This window comes from Sphaeramia orbicularis, chromosome 24 (assembly GCF_902148855.1).
Source record: "Sphaeramia orbicularis chromosome 24, fSphaOr1.1, whole genome shotgun sequence".
In the NCBI taxonomy this organism is placed as follows: domain Eukaryota; kingdom Metazoa; phylum Chordata; class Actinopteri; order Kurtiformes; family Apogonidae; genus Sphaeramia; species Sphaeramia orbicularis.
Genome location: NC_043979.1, coordinates 3604023 through 3622791, shown reverse-complemented (window position 1 = coordinate 3622791; position 18769 = coordinate 3604023). Strand labels below are relative to the sequence as shown.

General features: G+C 38.3%; 1 protein-coding gene across 4 annotated transcripts in view; it reads left to right on the top strand.

Annotated features, from left to right (window-relative positions):
* The window catches only part of tab2 (TGF-beta activated kinase 1 (MAP3K7) binding protein 2), a 74357-nt gene that overhangs the window by 42200 nt on the left and 13388 nt on the right, over positions 1-18769 (top strand). For all 4 annotated transcript variants that reach the window (XM_030129005.1, XM_030129004.1, XM_030129003.1 and 1 more), the window contains exons 2-3: positions 8546-8733; positions 10533-12213. In XM_030129005.1, the coding sequence (XP_029984865.1) occupies positions 8632-8733; positions 10533-12213 (1783 nt within the window). In that variant the 5' untranslated portion in view covers positions 8546-8631. The remainder of the gene's footprint in view (positions 1-8545; positions 8734-10532; positions 12214-18769) is intronic.

Sequence of the window (18769 nt, the reverse complement as noted above, 5' to 3'; positions counted from 1 at the left end):
TCAATAGTCTGTAAATTAGTCATGTTCTGTTTCTCTCTTTAAAATGACCTTATCTGTTCCAGATCTGGACAGTATCTTTATAGAGGGTGAAAAAATGCCATGGGATTGACTTAAGCTTTTTCCACTAATGCGGGAATAGAAAGTACAAAATCAGCTAGTTTTTAACTTTACAAATGGCTTCAGGAGACAGGTATAAGCTTGTATGAACTTTAACTCAAATACTTCTCAGTGAACATAACAGACAGATAAACGACACAGCTCAGATTTCCCCCACAGCTTGGATTAATGTCAGCTACTATTGAATGTTCTCCTTTTTTCTGCTTTTTCAAGTTTTTATTCCTGCAGTACAACAAACTTGTTGGATTGGCCCTCTTACATTTTACTGTCTTAAACCCTATTTGAACAGGACAAGTACTACATGTGGATCTCAGATGCTTTGTAATACCTGCAGAGGTTGTCTGTAGGGATGCATCGATACCACTGTTTTCCAGACCGAGTACAAGTATTTACATTTGAGTACTTGCCGATACCAAGTACCGATATGAGTACTTAATAATACTATTACAGTTCTTAGTTAACTTTGAAAATGTGCTTTATTGTATTTGTCATTAGTCTGGAACAAAGTGCTGCTACTGACATTTAATTTGTTGGAATGAGTGTTTCTCAGTCAATCCACCAGGGGGCGCCGCTCTTAATTAACCATACTTGCCAAATATCATGAAGAAGAGTAATGTTTTTTGAGACGAAGAAGAAGAAAGTCAATAATAACAAACATGGCGACGACAGGGGAGGTAATCCTAATGTGGATACTAATGTTGATATTGATGACGGTAGTTGTCATAAATTTGTCAGTAATTTTTCTCTAACTCACACAGTCACTCTTTGAAAAGATCCGCTATCTCCACGGTTCCCGGTGGGACTGCTCCGAATCCTCCATCTGGGTACGCATCTGTGAGCACCCGGAAAACAGACGGAATTATGTACAGAATGTAGGCAGAGGACGGACAGAACGCTCCATCTGTATCCATCTGTGTCTTTAACATAACTTTCAGTCTATTTTGAAAAATGTCCACACTCCCCTTTTGAAAAATTGAGGCAAAAATGGAACCACTCTGAGGCTATCTGAGGGGGATATTGTAACTCTAGTGGGCCTCCTGCAATTTTTTAAAGCAACCAATTAGGGCTGCAGCTATCGAATATTTTAGTATTAAAGTATTCTACTGAAAATTCCTTCAGTTAATCGAGTAATCGGATAAAACTTATTTTTGCTTGGTTAAAGAGCAGTTATAAATACACAAGAGGAAATAAGGTATTTCACTTAATAATGAAGGACCAATTGGTTTCCTTTTTTTAAATTTTTTTTTTTTTTTTGGATAATTAACAGTTTTATTTGTTACATTCATATTGTGCATACGCAGCAAAATGTGTTTCCTTGACTAGAAACATTTTCAGAGAGGCAATTGCAAATACAAATAAAAATAAATAAAATTTAATTACTTTCAATATAGTATTTCTTGTAAGTATCGAACATATAAGGCGTTAATAAATTTTTAAAAAGGCATAAACATTGCCTTTTTGATGTGCAACTGAACTTTGGCAGCTGTAAGTTTCAGAATTTTCAATTTAGACTTAACAGGAATGTGTTGTGGCAGAGGCAAGAACATTTGAACGGGACTGTGAACGAGTCCATGCATGAACAGTTTGACACATTTCTGCTATATTCAGGAGAATGAAGGCAATGGACCCCCCACCTTATCTGTCTGTCTCATAACCTATAACCCCCCACCCCACACACATACACACGCACACGTGTGTGTCCATTTTATGGATGATTCGTTTCATTTTAGCAAAAAGTAGTTGGATTTTGCCAAAATTCAGCCATGACAAGGTAAGAGAAAGCTTTCAGCAAGCCGTGCACCATTTTGGCCGTGCTTTTGGGAAATTAACTGTGCAAATCACGGATCGCTGCCTGTATCTATGCTTGTGAAAATCGTAATAAACTATCCACACATTCGACAGTTCCATAATTAACAGAAACCTAGCCCTCTGCAGGGCTAACGTTATGTTAGTAAGGTATATTGACATTGATCTCATTGATTTGCACACGTTAATTCTATTTTATCTCAGGTCCTCCACTCCATTCTGGGTGTTTTATGAGAAGATGCTTCATCGGAGATGTGATGTTGTTTTATGGAAGGGCAGTGTTACAATGGACACATGACACGGTGTTTACCTGTTGTTCTGTCTGAAATGCTTCCACACTAATGACATTTTCTGTCTTTTTATTGTGTTTTTTTTGTCTTACGTCATCATTGCTGTATTGACTCACCTGTCTATGCTCATCTCTTCTATCTTCCCGCTGCTTCATCCGAACACTTCGGCGTCCTCTGTCATCTTCCTTTGCGTGAGTAACGTAGGCGCGTTGTGACACATTAAATAGTCCGTGCGAAATGCCGTGCTTTGAACTTTACAATTAAATAAGCGATTCCTCGAGGCAGAGAATATTCCTCGATCATTTTTTGTAATCGAGGTACTTGAATTACTCGAGGAATCATTTCACCCCTACAACCAATTGAAGAGTAACTTATTCTTCTGTTAGAAGTGTAATAATGTTGTAAATTTCGGTAACGGGACACCAGCTGAAAGTATGAGGGCGCAGCGCCCCTGTTCCCCGGTTCAGAAAACCCCCCGCTAGTTTTTCCGAATATTTGTAGTATGATGATGATGTTAATAATAATCATGGTCCAAACATGTTGTAACACGTTTCTTGTGGGAAGGGCCCTAAACCTCCCACCTTTATCCACAGCCCTCGAGCCCCCGAAATCAAGAGGAAACACTGTTATAAATGTGGTGATTTATATGCTGTGTATTCTAAACATTAAATAATTCCACTAACAAAAACGAAAAACAAAAAAACATCATGTCACAAATTTAGGTTGTATTGAGTCAATAGACTTCCAACGTATTCCTCCAGTCTCCATCCCTCCGTGTCGGTTAAGAGGGGTGTGCTTCATGCGTCACAGTGTTTTGAATGGCCCAGAATCCCACAGGAAGATGTTTCCAAAGACTGTGGTTACAAGTGTGGGACAACATCCACAAGACATGGCTGTCAGTGTGCAACACTGTCAAGTTCTCATGACTGTAACACTAAAAGGGGCCAAAGGGTAACGGTCAGAGAAGGGAGCTTTTATCAGCGAATATTCCAGATCACATCCTTGGATTAGCTTTAACGTCTGTGGGCTGCTGTAGCAGAATGAGAGCAGAGAACAGTGGCTCATAGTAAAATTGTGCGGTTGCTTTGGGCCTCTTCCAGGTAAGAGTATAGCTTCTGCATGGAAGAAGGATAGGAAAGAACCAGCCAAGTAAAACTGTAGAACATATAGCAGGCCCCAAATTTTTATCACTAGTTATTCTGACATTTGAAACAAGCCCTAAAGTTGGCAGTTTGTTAAGTATTATTTGCTAAAAGTGGTGCATTAAAAATACAACAGCCCTGCAATTTTTGTTGAAGCATCTTAGAAAGATGTCATTTTAGCTCTCAGTGCATTATGGGGCAATGAGTTTGAGCATGGCTGTTTAATATTAGCAGTGTTTCCAACTCCTCATTAATGAAAGTATCTATTGTTTGTCCTAAAAGTCACTAGAAGTTGCTCTAAATATTGTTATCACCTAATTTGTATAATTGTAAATGTGCATGTAATTGTAATGAACAATGTAGGAAAAAGGAATAACATTGTGTTAGAGACAAAAATTTGTGTTTTAATGTTTGAGTCACTACAAAAGTTGCAAAAACTTTCCAAACAAATTTTAAAAGTAGCTAAATTTGTTGATTTTTGAAAAGAAAAAAAGTTGGTAAGTTTCTCTGAAAAGTTACTAAATCTAGCAACAAAAGTGCTAAGTTGGCATCAGTGATTAGCAATCTAACATCCTCCACAAAGTTAAAGTAAACGCACCGTATATTTATAATATTGAGGTGTTTAGGTAAACCTGACACAGATTTGCTTGAGTAGATTTTGATAACTTCTCACATCTCCTTCAGTACAGTCATGTTTCAGGGGCTGTGCTACAGTGTTTATGGGATTCCTGGAATTGCAGCCAGTTGGATTTCTGTTGATGAACTAATACCGGTGTGACAATTTTCAGTGGCATGAAGCAGAAACGTCTACCTCTTAATTGCACTTCAGGGGGAAAGGCAGTAAATACTTTGAGATTCTGTTGCAACACTGCAGTTTAAAGAATTTATGTGAGCAGCAGTTTCGTATCCTTGTCTTGACTAGTTTGGATTTGTCAATTTATGTCCTGTTTTCATCCTAGTGCACAGTATGCAGAGAGTGGATTAATGGCAGAGTACTTTTCTGGCACCTTTACATTTTACCACAACTCACTGTACTTTGTCATCCTTATACTCCTAAAAGAGGATTGTTATTGTAAGTTTTATACATTAAAATCAACATTAATACAAACAACATGAAAGATGCAAGAAGAGGATGACAAACAGGAAGTAACACCCTTTAACCTTTTAAATCTGGGTCATTCGTTTCCAGTTGGAATCATTTCACTGTAACGCAAAACAACTGATTAGCCAATCGCAGAAGCTTCATTCATACAAAACCAAGTTATGATCAGAAAAAAGCAAAGGTAAAACAAAATGTGTTATAATCACTTCATAATGCAACCTTTATTTTTGCTCTTGTTTGGCTTCTTCGAGTTTTGGTGGTAGAGAAATAATACTTGTACTGTCGGATGTGTTTAGTGTTAGCTTAGCACTGCAAAGTTTGTTGCATTGGGCATCGACATGACAAGACAAGACTGATCTAAAACATGAAAATGACGTAAATAACATTAGAGCTGACATGATTAATTGTCTCAAACGGATTAAAACCATTATTTGATTAGAGTTTTCCTGGATCAAAGCTGCATTTCTTTAATTTCGATGCTGTTAAACACTGATTCCACTGTTGTGTTTCACACGGACGCTTATTGTGACGCACATGACGCCAGGATCAAAACAAACATGGAGTGTAGCTCAGAAGAGACAAGTACAAAAAGGCAGAAAATGTCTATATGTTGGCTTTTCTACATTGGATCCATCACTTACTCCTTTAAACTCTGAAGCTTTAACACAAACATTATAAATATGAGTTTTTATTTTTTCTAGTTGTATGTTAGTTCAATGTTAAGTTGTTATAAGTTGGATCCAAATGTGTTGAAGACTGCAGTGACATATTGTTTGTAGATGTCATTGGACTTGTTTGTTGTTTATATCTATAGGCATTTTTATATATACTTTTATACTGTTGTTGTTATTTCTATATAGATATTTTTTATTTATCCTTTTACTTTAATACTTTTTATGGTTGCTTCAGCTGGTTCTGGAATAAAGGGCATTTTCATTTCATTTCCTCACATTTTTACAATTTCTTCAGCTATAATCGTTTAATCGAATCAAAGAAAAATAATCAATAGAATAACTGATTACAAAAATAATCACTAGCTGCAGCTCCAAATGAATGACGTAACAAGACAAAACAAACCTCAAAGACGAAGATAACAATAACCTAAAGCAGGGGTCTCAAACATGCGGCCCGGGGGCCATATGCGGCCCACCAATGGTCCCAATCCAGCCCATGGGATGAATTTGCAAAGTGCAAAAATTCCAGAGTCAAGGCTGTGGAACTCATTTTCCTTCAGGTTTCACATACAGACCAGTATGATGACAAGTAAAATAACAGCATAATAACCTACAAAAAATAATTACTCCATATGTTCTTCTTGGTTTGATGTGGAAAAAATAATATTACACTATGCCCATAAATAATGGCAACTTCAAATATTTGTCTTTGTTGTAGTGCAAAAAATAACATTAAATTATGAAAATATTAACATTTACAAACTCTCCTGTAACAATAAAATGTGAATAACCTGAACAAATATGAGCAACCTGAAATGTCTAAAGAAAATTAAGCACAATTTTAACTATTTTCTGCCTGTTACAAAGTGTTAAATGTCTTTGTAGATTTGATCCATAATGCATATGTATAAATGATAAGTTGAAGTATAATATTGTTAAAACTGCACTTATTTTTCTAAAGAAATGTAAGTTTTTCAGATTATTCACATCTTTTTTGTTTGGATAGTTTATAAAAGTAAGTATTTTCTTTTTTTTTTTTCACTAAATCAAAGACAAAAATTTGGAGTTGTCATTATTTATAGAGTATTATGCTATTATTTTACTTGTCCGACCCACTGGCTGAATGTGGCCCTTGAACTAAAATGAGTTTGAGACCCCTGACCTAAAGTATAAAATAAGACAAAACCTTGACATGCTTCTGTTCTAGTAGGGTCCTGTGAACCGTGAACTGGAGAAAATAAAAAAATAGAAATGCATACAACATCATCTGGTTTAACATTTGTGGCAGAGACTGAGTGAAGGTTGTGCAGCTCTGTGCTCTCTGTGGTAGTCTGAAGTAAAACGGCAATTCTCTGGAACGGTCTGTTCTTCAGCTCTGCCTCATGCTACCGCTTAACCGATTGTTATGTGGAGATTTGCCTGAAGACCAGATCTGTGTTCAGCCCCCCTCTGTCCTTAATAAGCCAGTGTTGATGTTGAGATGGGTTGGAAAGGCTGGTTTTCTCAGTAGTCTGTCAGAGGTGGTTTCCTCCCTCTGCGACTCTTTTATTAAAGTACTTTGTGGGGAGAAGGGCTTCTAAAATGAATGCAGTCTATTCTTATTAAGGATCTCGAAAATGTTGTTTTGAAAGCTCCCAGGCATTATGAAATAGACAACCTCAAATGTCTGATGGATGTCTTGTTCCCTGAAACTTGGACATGCTTAGGTTTTTATTTAATGTTAAAGAAAAGTGATACTACACAGCTCATATGACAACGTGGAGTCTGCAGTCTTAGTCTGAACTAGAGTGGAGCCTGGATGCTGTGTCTGTCTTTACATATTAGACATACAGTTAATCACATTGTCTAATCCACAGGTGTCAAACATGCGGCCCAGGAGCCAAATCTGGCCCACCAAAGGGTCCTGTCCGGCCCTTTGGATGAATTTGTGAAATGCAAAAATTACACTAAGAAATTAACAATCCTTTTAGTTCAGGTTCCACATTCAGAACAATTCAGTCTCAAGTGGGCAGGACCAGTAAAATATGATCATAATAACACATAAATAAGGACAACTCAAAATTTTTCTGTTTGTAAATGTAAATATTTTCATGTATTTACGCTAAAACAAAGTATAATTTTACAAAAAATGTGAATAACCTGAACAAATATGAACAACCTGAAATATCTTGAGAAGTAAGTACAATGTTAACAAGATTCTGCCTGTTACTAAATGTTTTGTTTGTTTGTAGATCCACTGTGATCTGTACGTTAAGATAAGATAAGATAAGATAAGATATTCCTTTATTGATCCCACAATGGGGAAATTCACAGTGTTAACAGCAGCATAGAAACATACACATAGACATACACATTCACGTAAAACAGTCATATAAATTTGAATAAAAGAAAAAAGTGTTTAAAAAAAGGAGAGTGCAAATATGCTTTGGTATGTAGTGCAATGGTTATAAATATAGAAAATTATATATATATAAATATGGATTGAATATATATATATATATATATATATATATATATATATATATATATATGTTATATATATATATGTTATAATGTACATGTGTAAATGATAAACTGAGGCTGAATATTGTTAAAATTACACTTATTTTTTCAGTTTGTTCATGTTATTCACATCTTTTGAAAGGATAGTTTGTAAACCTGTTTATAATGTAAATTTACTCTTTTCACTCTAAAACACAGGTGTCAAACATGTGGACTGGGGGCCAAATCCGGCCCACCAAAGGGTCCAGTCCGGCCCTTGAATGAAGTTATGAACTGCAAAAATTACACTAAGATATGAACAATCATTTTAGTTCAGGTTCCACAATTAGACCAATTCAATCTCAAGTGGGCAGGACCAGTAAAATGCTATCATAATAATCTATAAATGCTCACAACTCCAAATTTCTTTCTTTGTAAATGTAAATATTTTCATGTATTTACGCTAAAACAAAGCATAATTTCACCAAAAATGTGAATAACCTGAACAAATATGAACAACCTGAAATGTTTTATGAGAAGTAAGTACAATTTTAACAATATTCTGCCTGGTATTAAATACTTTGTGTATTCGTAGACCTGCTGTGATCTGTAAGTTATAATGAACACATGAAAATGATCAACTGAAGCATAATATCGTTAAAATTACACTTATTTTTTGAGTTTGTTCATGTTATTCACATTGTTTTAAAGGATAGTTTGTAGATGTAAACATTTTCATTGTTTAATTTTACTTATTCTAATACATAGAGAAAAGTTTGGAGTTGACATTATTTATATATTATGTTATTATTTTACTGGTTTGGCCCACTACAGATCAAATTTAGCTGAATGTGGAACTGAACTAAAATGAGTTTGACACCCCTGGTCTAATCAGATGCATCCTTTCTCTTTTTCACTGTGTTTCCTTCAAAGATGTTCAAGATGAAGGCGCTTTGCTGAGACGACTGATGCCCCAGTGCGTTGAACAGAACAAGCAATCCTGACCTGGCAACATACGAATGGCCCAGGGAAGCCACCAGATTGATATTCAGGTTTTGCATGACCTGCGCCAAAAGTTCCCTGAAGTCCCAGAGGGTGTTGTCTCCCAGTGTGTTCTACAGGTAAGCAGCCTCGGAGAACGTCTGACACTTTTATAAACACACACCTGGACAACCTCGGTAAAGCTACACAAACAAACACATGCACGCACATCAGTCAATCAATCAAATTTTATTTATATAGGGACACATCATTACAAAATCCCTCTCATGACTACAACTAGAACTACGGTTCTGCAATATATCGCGATATTTCATTTCACAATACTGTATCGATATTAAAAAGTACTGTATCGATATTTTTAGGTATTTATTCAAATGCAGATATTGTGGAGGTTCATTTTTGTTTTTCTTTTTTGTTTATATTTTATTTATTATTATCTGACACTCTTTTATTAAATAATGTTAGTTCCTTTGTTTGGTTTCCACAAAAATAATGCTATGATGTAAGTTCTGAACTAATAGAATATGAACATTTGAAAATGATCTTAAACTGTAATGTCTGTAAAACATAATTTCAGTTTTAACAGAGGAAAATTTTGTGATATAGCATTAGATCCTGTTCTGATCAAATAAAATGTGTTTAGTATTTGTGCAGATTTCTGCTGTAATTCAATTCTTCAAGGAAATAACCATAAAAACAGAAACAAACAAAAAATTGCCTTTTTAACAGTATCATGATATATCGTGATATATTGTATTGTGATCTTAGTATTGTGATTTGTATCATATTGCCAGATTCTTGTCAATACACAGCCCTACTCATGACACTTTACATTTAGGGCCGGTCTAAACCCCACATGAACTACATCACAGTAAATGAGAAGTACTTAAAAACATGCAAAACAAATGGTACATTGCTTTATTTTACAACACCTCTGCATTTTACTGCAGTGTAAACAAAGCAGTACAGTGAAATAATCAGTGGGCATGTGACAGTTCTATTTTTATGTATTAACCATTTTTTAACCAGGAAAATATGACTCCTTCAGATTAAAAATCTTTTTGTGTCCTGGCCCAGATGGTAGCAGAAGGTACAGAAAGTAGACTTTTCAGCCATACTAGCCACTAAAAGCATACAGATAAAACACCACCAAGATAAACTGAAAGTGTTGTATTTGAAATTGTAATGTTAATGCAAAGATGTATGGGGTGTAAAAAAAAAAAAAAAGGTAAATAAACAATAAGCTATAAAAAAATAAATAAAAAGGTACTAAAATTATACAATGTTTCTTTAAAAACTATCTCAAAGCAGAACCCAATTCAGTCAGTTTGTAAAACATCTCCGTCCAGATTTATCCTTTTATCATACATTTAAAATGACTGAATGTATTTACAGAGACCAGCTCCTGTAGTTGTGTTCCAGGCAGTGGAACCAGAGCATTTAAAAGCTTTCTTTCTCAAAGTCCTGTGATCATGTCACAGTTTGGTGTTTTTTTTTCTCCCAAAATTAATAAAACTTTTTTAAGAACCTGTCTGCATATCAGACATATTAGGTAAACAATAAATATGTATTTCTGAGGGTCTGTTGAGAATGAATTGAGTTAAATAAATGACTAGATAAACCTCACCTACTACCGGTCTACATATTAACTAAGTAAACAAAAATAAATAAATAAATAACATTTGCTGTGGGCCAGTCCACATAGAACCTAAACTAAAAACACTTTGCTCTTTGATTTGCAATTAAATAGTTGAAATATATAGTTAAAATACAAATATACCACTTTTCACAACTGTAAATAAAATACTGTGGTTTATATTGCCAAAGGATAAAAAAAAAAACCTTTTCACTTTTTTCTCTAATTTATGATGACAATAAAATTGCACAGTAATAACTTGTGTGTCTGTGTTCTCCACAGAACAACAATAATTTGGACGCCTGTTGTGAATACTTGTCCCAGGTCAGTCCGGGCTACCTGTACAGTGAAGAAGGAAACCTAAGCTTTTCTGAATACCCCGCTATTACCGGGATCCGTAATCACATGACCCAGCTGAACCTGGGCCTGCAGTCTCAGAATGTGCATGTGGCCCCAGTGCGGGACGGCCTGAGGATGAACGGTAGCCGGACTCTGGCCCACAGCCTGAGCGACGGGCCCCTCCAGACAGGCCAGGCCCCCAACAGTGACTTCTTTCAGCAGGAGCCCCAGTCAGCCCCGGTGCAGGTGCCCTCCAGCCTCAATGTGTTCGGTGTGATGGAGCCCACGCGCAAACCGCAGCCTCCGCAGCACCTGGGCCTCTACCCTCTGGGCGTCAAAGGAGCCCAGCAGACGCCGCGCTTCAACCCCATCACAGTGACGCTAGCGCCGAACATCCAGACGGGCCGGAACACCCCCACTTCTTTGCACATACACGGCGGTCCGCAGTCGGGCCTCAGCAGTCCACAGGGTAACTCTATCTATATCAGGCCCTACGTTAGCCAGTCCGGTACGAGCCGGCAGAGCCAGCAGCAGGGGGGCCGGGCCCAGTACAGCCCCACGTCTCAGCCCCCGCAGCAGATCTACCAGATCTCACACCCGTCCTCCCTGTCGGGCTCCTGGTCAGGCCCTCAGCATGCTTCCTCCTCACATACCTCACAGCACCAGACCCAGGGCCACCAGACGTCCCACGTCTACATGCCGATCAGTTCCCCCACAAACCCCCAAGCGCCGTCTTTCGTCCCCTGCGGCAGTCAGGCCTCATCCTCTGGCGTCTCCTCCTGCTCCTCCTCCTCCTCCTCCTCTGTCATGCCCACCTCCCTGTCCACCATCAGCCAGTACAACATCCAGAACATCTCGACCGGCCCCCGCAAGAATCAGATCGAGATCAAACTTGAATCTCCTCAGAGGAGCAACTCCACAACCACGACCGCCGTGCTGAGGACGAGCGGCGGGCCCCGGTCCTCCTCCACCCCTTCCTCCTGCCCTTCCTCCTCCTCATCTTCAAGCGGGGTGGCTTCTGTCCCTAGCACCCCTCTCACCATTGGAGGCCCGGGTCTGAGCCGCAGCCAGCCCACTGTTTACATCTCTGCCAGCCCCCCCACTGCTGCTACCACTCCCTCCGAAGAGGCCATCGTGGCGTCCGCCGGCTCCCGCTCACAGCCCAAGTTTTACATTTCAGCCAACACCTCCAGCGACGACAGCGGGGTCAGGAACCCTCCCACAGTCTACATCTCAGCCAACCCTCCTTTGCAAGGGGCCTCGGGGGCCAGGAACATGGCAGGCCAAGTGAGCATGGGCCCCGCCTACATCCACCACCATCCGCCAAAGTCCCGCGCCTCAGTGGGAGGTGGAGGCACAGCTTCCTCGCCACGCGTGGTGGTAACTCAGCCCAACACCAAGTACACTTTTAAGATCACAGTGTCTCCCAATAAGCCCCCCGCCGTGTCCCCTGGAGTTGTGTCCCCTACTTTTGAGCCCAACAACCTCCTCAGCCTGCCCCCGGACCACCACTTTGTGGAGCCAGACCCCCTCCATCTGTCAGACCCGTTGTCACCTCACAGGGAGAGGCCGACTGAGCCTCGCAGACTCAGCATGGGCTCTGATGACGCAGCATACACACAAGGTGAGCAACGCTGAGTGTCATCTCTGTGACCGTCAGGCTTCCTGTTTTTGCTCAATGCTGCATATAGAATACTACAACATGAACATTACAAAGGAGTGATGCATGGCAGCTTTTTGCACAGATCAGCTCTTATTCCCCCAAACTCTCTCCACTCACGCTGATTCTTACTCCACATAATGAGTCAACCCAACTTGTGAAGGGCTGATGTAAATAAGTATTTTTGTATCGATTCGTCTCTTTTTCTGATTAGCCATATAAGACATAGCTCCACCCACTGGGATGGATGTGAGTCAACAAAGGGGGGGGTGGATGTATGAGACATGAGCTGTTCAGTGACATCCCAAGGGCACAGGAAAATTAAAATTATAAGGCTCTCATGCAGAGACATACAACAATATGAGAGGATTAGTTTGGGGTTTTGCGTCCTACTGTAAAATAAGGTCAGCAGCAAAAAAAAAAATGCTGTTTCAGTTTCAGTGTGTGCTTTCCAACCAACAAAGCCCTAAAATGCTCGTCAAAGCCACCAGGCAAACAAGACACAAACAGCAGCGTTTACTTCATGGAAATGCAGCTGTATTCAGTAAGTTTGTGTTATTGTGTCACTCAAGTGTCTGAATGTGTCAGATCGGATCAAACTAAGAGCAGTTAACTGATAATAAAATTAATTCCTTGTTGGAAAATGAAATTAACGGTATTTGACAGATTCCAACTCAAGTGCAGTAGCTGGAGCAGGTGGGTTGCACACCTCTTGTAGAGACCCAAACCCAAACAGGTTCAGAATGATGAACACAGAAAGTGGTGTTTTGAGCCATTTTCCATCCATGTAATGCACATTTTGGTTTTGTTTATGGCTCATGAGCTCATATACAAGTACTTTTTTAAAATCTGCAGTGTCCGTTGGAGTTCCTGTTTTTGTCAACTACATTTCTGCCACTATAATACAACACAAAACAAAGTATAGAGGTGAGAACAGTGTACACATTTAAGTACAAGACTGACTTTAAACTCAGAAGTTACACTATTTAACTTGTGTAATTGTTTTTAAATTAAGTATTTAGTATATGGAAGATGTCTAACATGATCCATAGACTATAAATGATAAAAGAAGTCACAGTAAACACAGTGGTACTGTTAATCACCTACATTTTTTCACAGAAAGGTTTAATGTTACAGACTCACCCATGGTTTTAATCATAACAGTACCTATAAGGACAATGATATTAAAAAACCTTCTCTACTGCTGTCAGTTGAATCAATGTGAATAGCATGTAGTGGTTTTGCTTTTGCCGTTGATCCATGATTCAAACAGCATCTGTATGTTTTCAGGTGCTCAGTGCGATGGTATGCCAGGGGATGTTTGCAGAGTTTACAGACAGCCTGTTTGTTTTGTGATAACATACTTTGGTCTTTGGAATTGTTTACACTCAGCCTCTTTCACCAACGAGCTGGAGTAGCCGATCCCCACACAACCGCCATGACTTTATACAAGTGTTGTGACTCTAGCCAAATACTCGTAAATACGGAGTGACACTGAAGTGATAATGAAAAAAACTGATTCAGACTGTTAAGTATCTAAACAGCGTGCTTCCTGTCTATCCTTGTAGTGATGAGACTAGAGGACCTCTTTAAAACCATTTGAATAATAAATAATAGTAGTATACAGTGTTTTGCGCTAACAGCAGTAGGCCTAAATGCGTTTTCCACTGCTTCCTGCCAAGAAAGTAATTTTACTGTAAAGTATGCTGTGTGATTTCAATAACACTGAGTGCAGTGGATTTCTGGGGCCAAACTCTGTGTATACTTGCTGTCACTAATGTTCAGTCGATGCAGGATCAGTGCCGTGCATGTCCGACTCTGCGAGGTAGATAAACCCAGAGGTGAGTGTGTGATGACGCTGCTCTGACTCGTCCACAGTAAATGCTGTGTTTGCTCCCGAGGCCCCTGAGACTGGCAGATTCTGTAGTGTGAGTCAAAAGTGTTTGAGTGCACTGCTTGTTTCCTTTTTTGGGCTTTTGACTGCATTATGGGTGAGTCACCGCCTGTGGCTCTAGCACTGTGGTGACTACCACCCAGAGGGGCTTCACGCTGGGCGAGCTGCCTCTGCTGCCGACCCCCACCCCATTACACAGATTCCCCCAAAACCTGTCAATCTGCTTAAAGTTGTTCTTTTTGGTCCAGTCGCTTAGAGACCTGTACCTGATACAGACACACCTGTCGACTCTTTAGATGAACTGTTACTATTCATGACAGAACTGGAGCTGTTATTTCTTGGCTAGAGAAAAATATTATTGTAATTACATAATATTGCAAAAACCTGTTTCTGATTGGCCAATAAAGGCTTCGTGTTAGTCACCTGACGCCCGGGGCTGTATCACAAACATTTTGAAAATACTTTGAGAGCTAAAAATTTCTAGCAAGGGGGAGAAAATAGTTGCTGGTAGGTGTGACACATGGTTTTTAAAAGCACAATCACTGGAAATAAAAAAAGAAAGAAAAATGCCCTCTAGTCAAAAGGCCTAATCATAGAATGCGATCTCTATTATGACATGGTATAACTATGAATACTATTTTATGTAATGAAGTGGAATATATTTCAAGCCGTGCTTTAAAAGTAGCCTACACTGTGTTGGGGGTGTCATATTCACACACTGATAGATAGGCCTGTAATGATGCACAAAATTTTCGGTTCAGTATGTTTTCAGTTTTGAAAGCCACGGTTCGTTTTTTTTCGGTTCAGTACAGAAAGAAAGAAAACCCCTCAAAATGTCATTAATGCATTTATTATGAATTTTTGAACATTTTTCCCCCAATTTTTGGAGACAATAGAATATAGAAAAACAGGAATAATATAATTCTGCTGCTATAAATTAAATAGAAAACAAAATAAAGTATTAATATCACTGAATGTATTTTAAACATTAGTATTGCACTTTTTCCTGACAGGTAGTTTTGAACAAACAACAAAAATCAAATCACAGTTCTGTCAGTTCACATTCTGCATAAAAATAACAATAAAAAAAATTCCACATGAAGTGCAACATTAACCAGAGAGCAAACTCGTATTCTGTTTAAACAAATTGAAGTGCAACATTGACAACAAAATTAACCTAATTAGTCATACAGCTAACAAACTGTTTAGGCCACTTTGAGTATGTGTACCGTTACAGGCCTACTGATAGACGTTCCATTTACTTACATTTATTTATCTGGATGCTCAGATGATTTTGGGTTGATCTTAAAGCTCTACAAAACACATAGAAATGATCAATTACACAGTTTTCAGCTGTAAACAGAAATATATGGCTCAATGAAATTCAGAAGTGGTATTAATTTTAGAAATGAAAATGGCTCAGTAGGCATCGTCTTGCCACTGTTACGATGATATAAAGTGTTTTTACTGTCTAACCAGTGTGTGGAGTCCACCTGACCTTCAGTTTAGAATCTGCCATCACTGCTGTTCTACAAACAGTGTGGTGGACTGTTATTTCTGTTTTGTTTTTGTGACTTTAATGAGGTTGTAACCACACAGCGGGGACAGTGTACACAATCTAGGCCTAATTTTCACAGAGAGATTTTAGTTTTCGGAAGCCAGACCAGTAAGTTAGGTTTACACCAAGTACCAATTTATAACAGCTTGAGTTGGTATCTCCAAGATATGTGAAAGCCATTGTGCACAACCAGGCATAACAGCAAGTTGTTATTCTGTACCTGCATGACCTCTCACCATTTTTTAGGATGTTTTTTTTTTATGTATCACATTTCCTAATCACCTAGAAGAGAGTTCATGCTAATGAGGTTGCAACTTAACCCATAAAGACCCAGGTTTTTTTCTCAATAATTAACCTTTCTTAAGTGATTTATCACCATTTATCATAACATTATCTTCTGTATTTTGTATTTTCACCCAAAACATAGCTGGGATAGGTTCCATAACCCCTGTGACCCTCTGGAGGATAAAGCGGCTCAGAAGATGAATGAATGAATTTAGCATTTTTTCAGTGATAATCATGTGTTTTCCTATATTTCATTCACTGATCATGTAGATGTTCATAAAAGCTCAGATTAAAGTTGAGGGTTATTATTTCGGAAACAGAGAAAACTAAAGAAAAAGCTACTTTTTCAGCAAAGATATCATTAACTGAACATAAAAGAAGTGTCTCCATCCACTGTCATTGATCCAAATCCATGGGTTTAACTGGTGAATCAGTGTTGTAGAAGATGATGGTGTTTCCGCGGTAACTATGGAGGCTCTGAACATCCAAATGGGTCATATCTGATGACCATGAAAAGATGAAAAACTGCATTTTACACCAATTATTTACATGTATTGATAGGATTAGTGGATCAACAGGTAGACCTATTAATCATTTTAGATCAGTAGATGGTTTTGTTTGCCAGTGGCTGTTTGGGTCTTTAAGGGTTAATTTAACCGACAAAACAGAAATCCTAAAGGAGTATTTCATGTAGTCTTGTAATAAGTGTTTGTTATTATTTCAAAGCTTGTTTGATGTGAATCCTGCTCAACTTACTCTTTAGCAGATATTTTACAGAGCTTTATTCGAGTGTGTAGCCAAACGGTGTTTCACATGAGTTAAACAGACGACAAACAGACGACACACTGATACAAACCAGTACCTAGAACCAAATGGATGTGTATGCAGCACATACGTCCACATTTTTCACCTGTAGCTCATACTCTGACTCTGTGTGATCATATTAAACAAACAGGCAGTAGTTTGGCTGGAGGCCGTCACAGCAGAAGATCAAGTGTGTGATCTTTGTTCGTGGACTGTCACAGTAGATGTTAAACCCTGATCTGTGGTGGAATTTGGTTACGTTTACAGAGGGACGGAGCTGTTAAACGGCTGAGGTGTCTGCAGCCGTCACCAGATGTAATGAGCGATTAAAAAGTACAGATAGAAGTATGGATAACAGATGAGGTCCTGTGTTAAATGTGGTGGTGTTCAGTAATGTCTGCCTGCAGCGCTTTGCTAAACTAAGTCTGATCTCCTTGTGTTTCTACAATGACAGTGATAATGGAGTGTGTAAAGCCAGTCTCTGCTTACACACTGTTGTTCTTACGGACAGAACTGGTTTGACAGGAATATGAACAGATCAGTGTGAAGCCAGGCTTTGTTAGTTCCACACTGCAGCTTCTGATTTTCCATTCACATCCTGATTCACATTCACACCCATTGTTAAAAGGAATGTTGAATTCTAATTATATTTTTTTGCATATCTCATTCATTTACATACATATATCAGGATTTTTCCTTAAATATCAGCTAAACTACATTTTTCAAAACCAAACAAAAATGATATTTTGGATGCATTTTTTCATTCGTTTATTTAAACATATATGATGCTAAATTGTATATTTTACAGTTAAAGGACCTCTAAACAACAACAACATAATAATAATAATGATAACTTTATTTATATAGCACCTTTAAAAACTGCGTTTACAAAGTGCTTTGACAGACAAAGCAAAAGTGCACAACAGCTGAAAACAGAAAACAAGAAATGCACTTGGAGAGCGCAGACCTCGGCCAAGACAGATCTCCCTCTGCCCCCCCCCAATCAGCACCAAAATTGAATCATTTCTTCCTTGTGCCAGTATCAACATTTCCTGAAAATTTCATGGAAATCCGTCCATAACATTTTGAGCTATCTTGCTAACAAACAAACACGCACGCACACAAAGCAAAGTGATCACAATAGCTCCTGGCGGAGGTAACAACACACCACAATAAAAGAGATAACTACAGCAAACATGACTAACTTTGAATGCATCATAGTGGAGAGGGCAGAAATAACAGAACATGATGCTGTCAGATCAATGCAAAATGAAGGAATGGCATAAAACAACATCATGTATGTCAGTATTTATGAACCAAAACAGGGTCAAATTAAATACATAAACATAAACCTAGGGAAAGTGCTTGAATCCAAACAGAACCTTATTCCTGTGAAAACCAAGGATAAGATAATATAAGATATGACTTTACTGATCCCACCATGGAGAAACTGTAGTGTTTAAGCAGCAAAATACAATGAGTGAAACATGAATTATAAAGAGAATCTGCTATTTATATTACTCATTCTACACATACATATTATTTATATATTTATAATAAGGAAAAAAATCGGGGAATATAAAAATAAATATTTAAAAAATCACACAGCAAATCAATGAAATGAGAAAGTATTTAACCAAATATTAAGCAACTAGTGATAATGAGCATAATGGATGTAATTTACAAGCTTTTACATACTGTATAATCTTTCTAGATAAGGACAAAGCATACTTTTCAGGATGTTCTGCATTTTTGTGGAATTTGTCAACTCAAAACCAAGCAAAATCAAATTAAAAATTTCAACAAATAAAAGCCACAAGGTAAAACTTCTGTAAACTAGAAGCACTCGGAGAGCGCAGACCTCCGCCAAGGCTGATCAGTGCCCCCCCCCCCCCCCCCCCCCCCGATCACCACCAAAATTTAATCATTTCTTCCTTATCCCATTTCCAACAAACCCTGAAAATTTCATCCAAATCTGT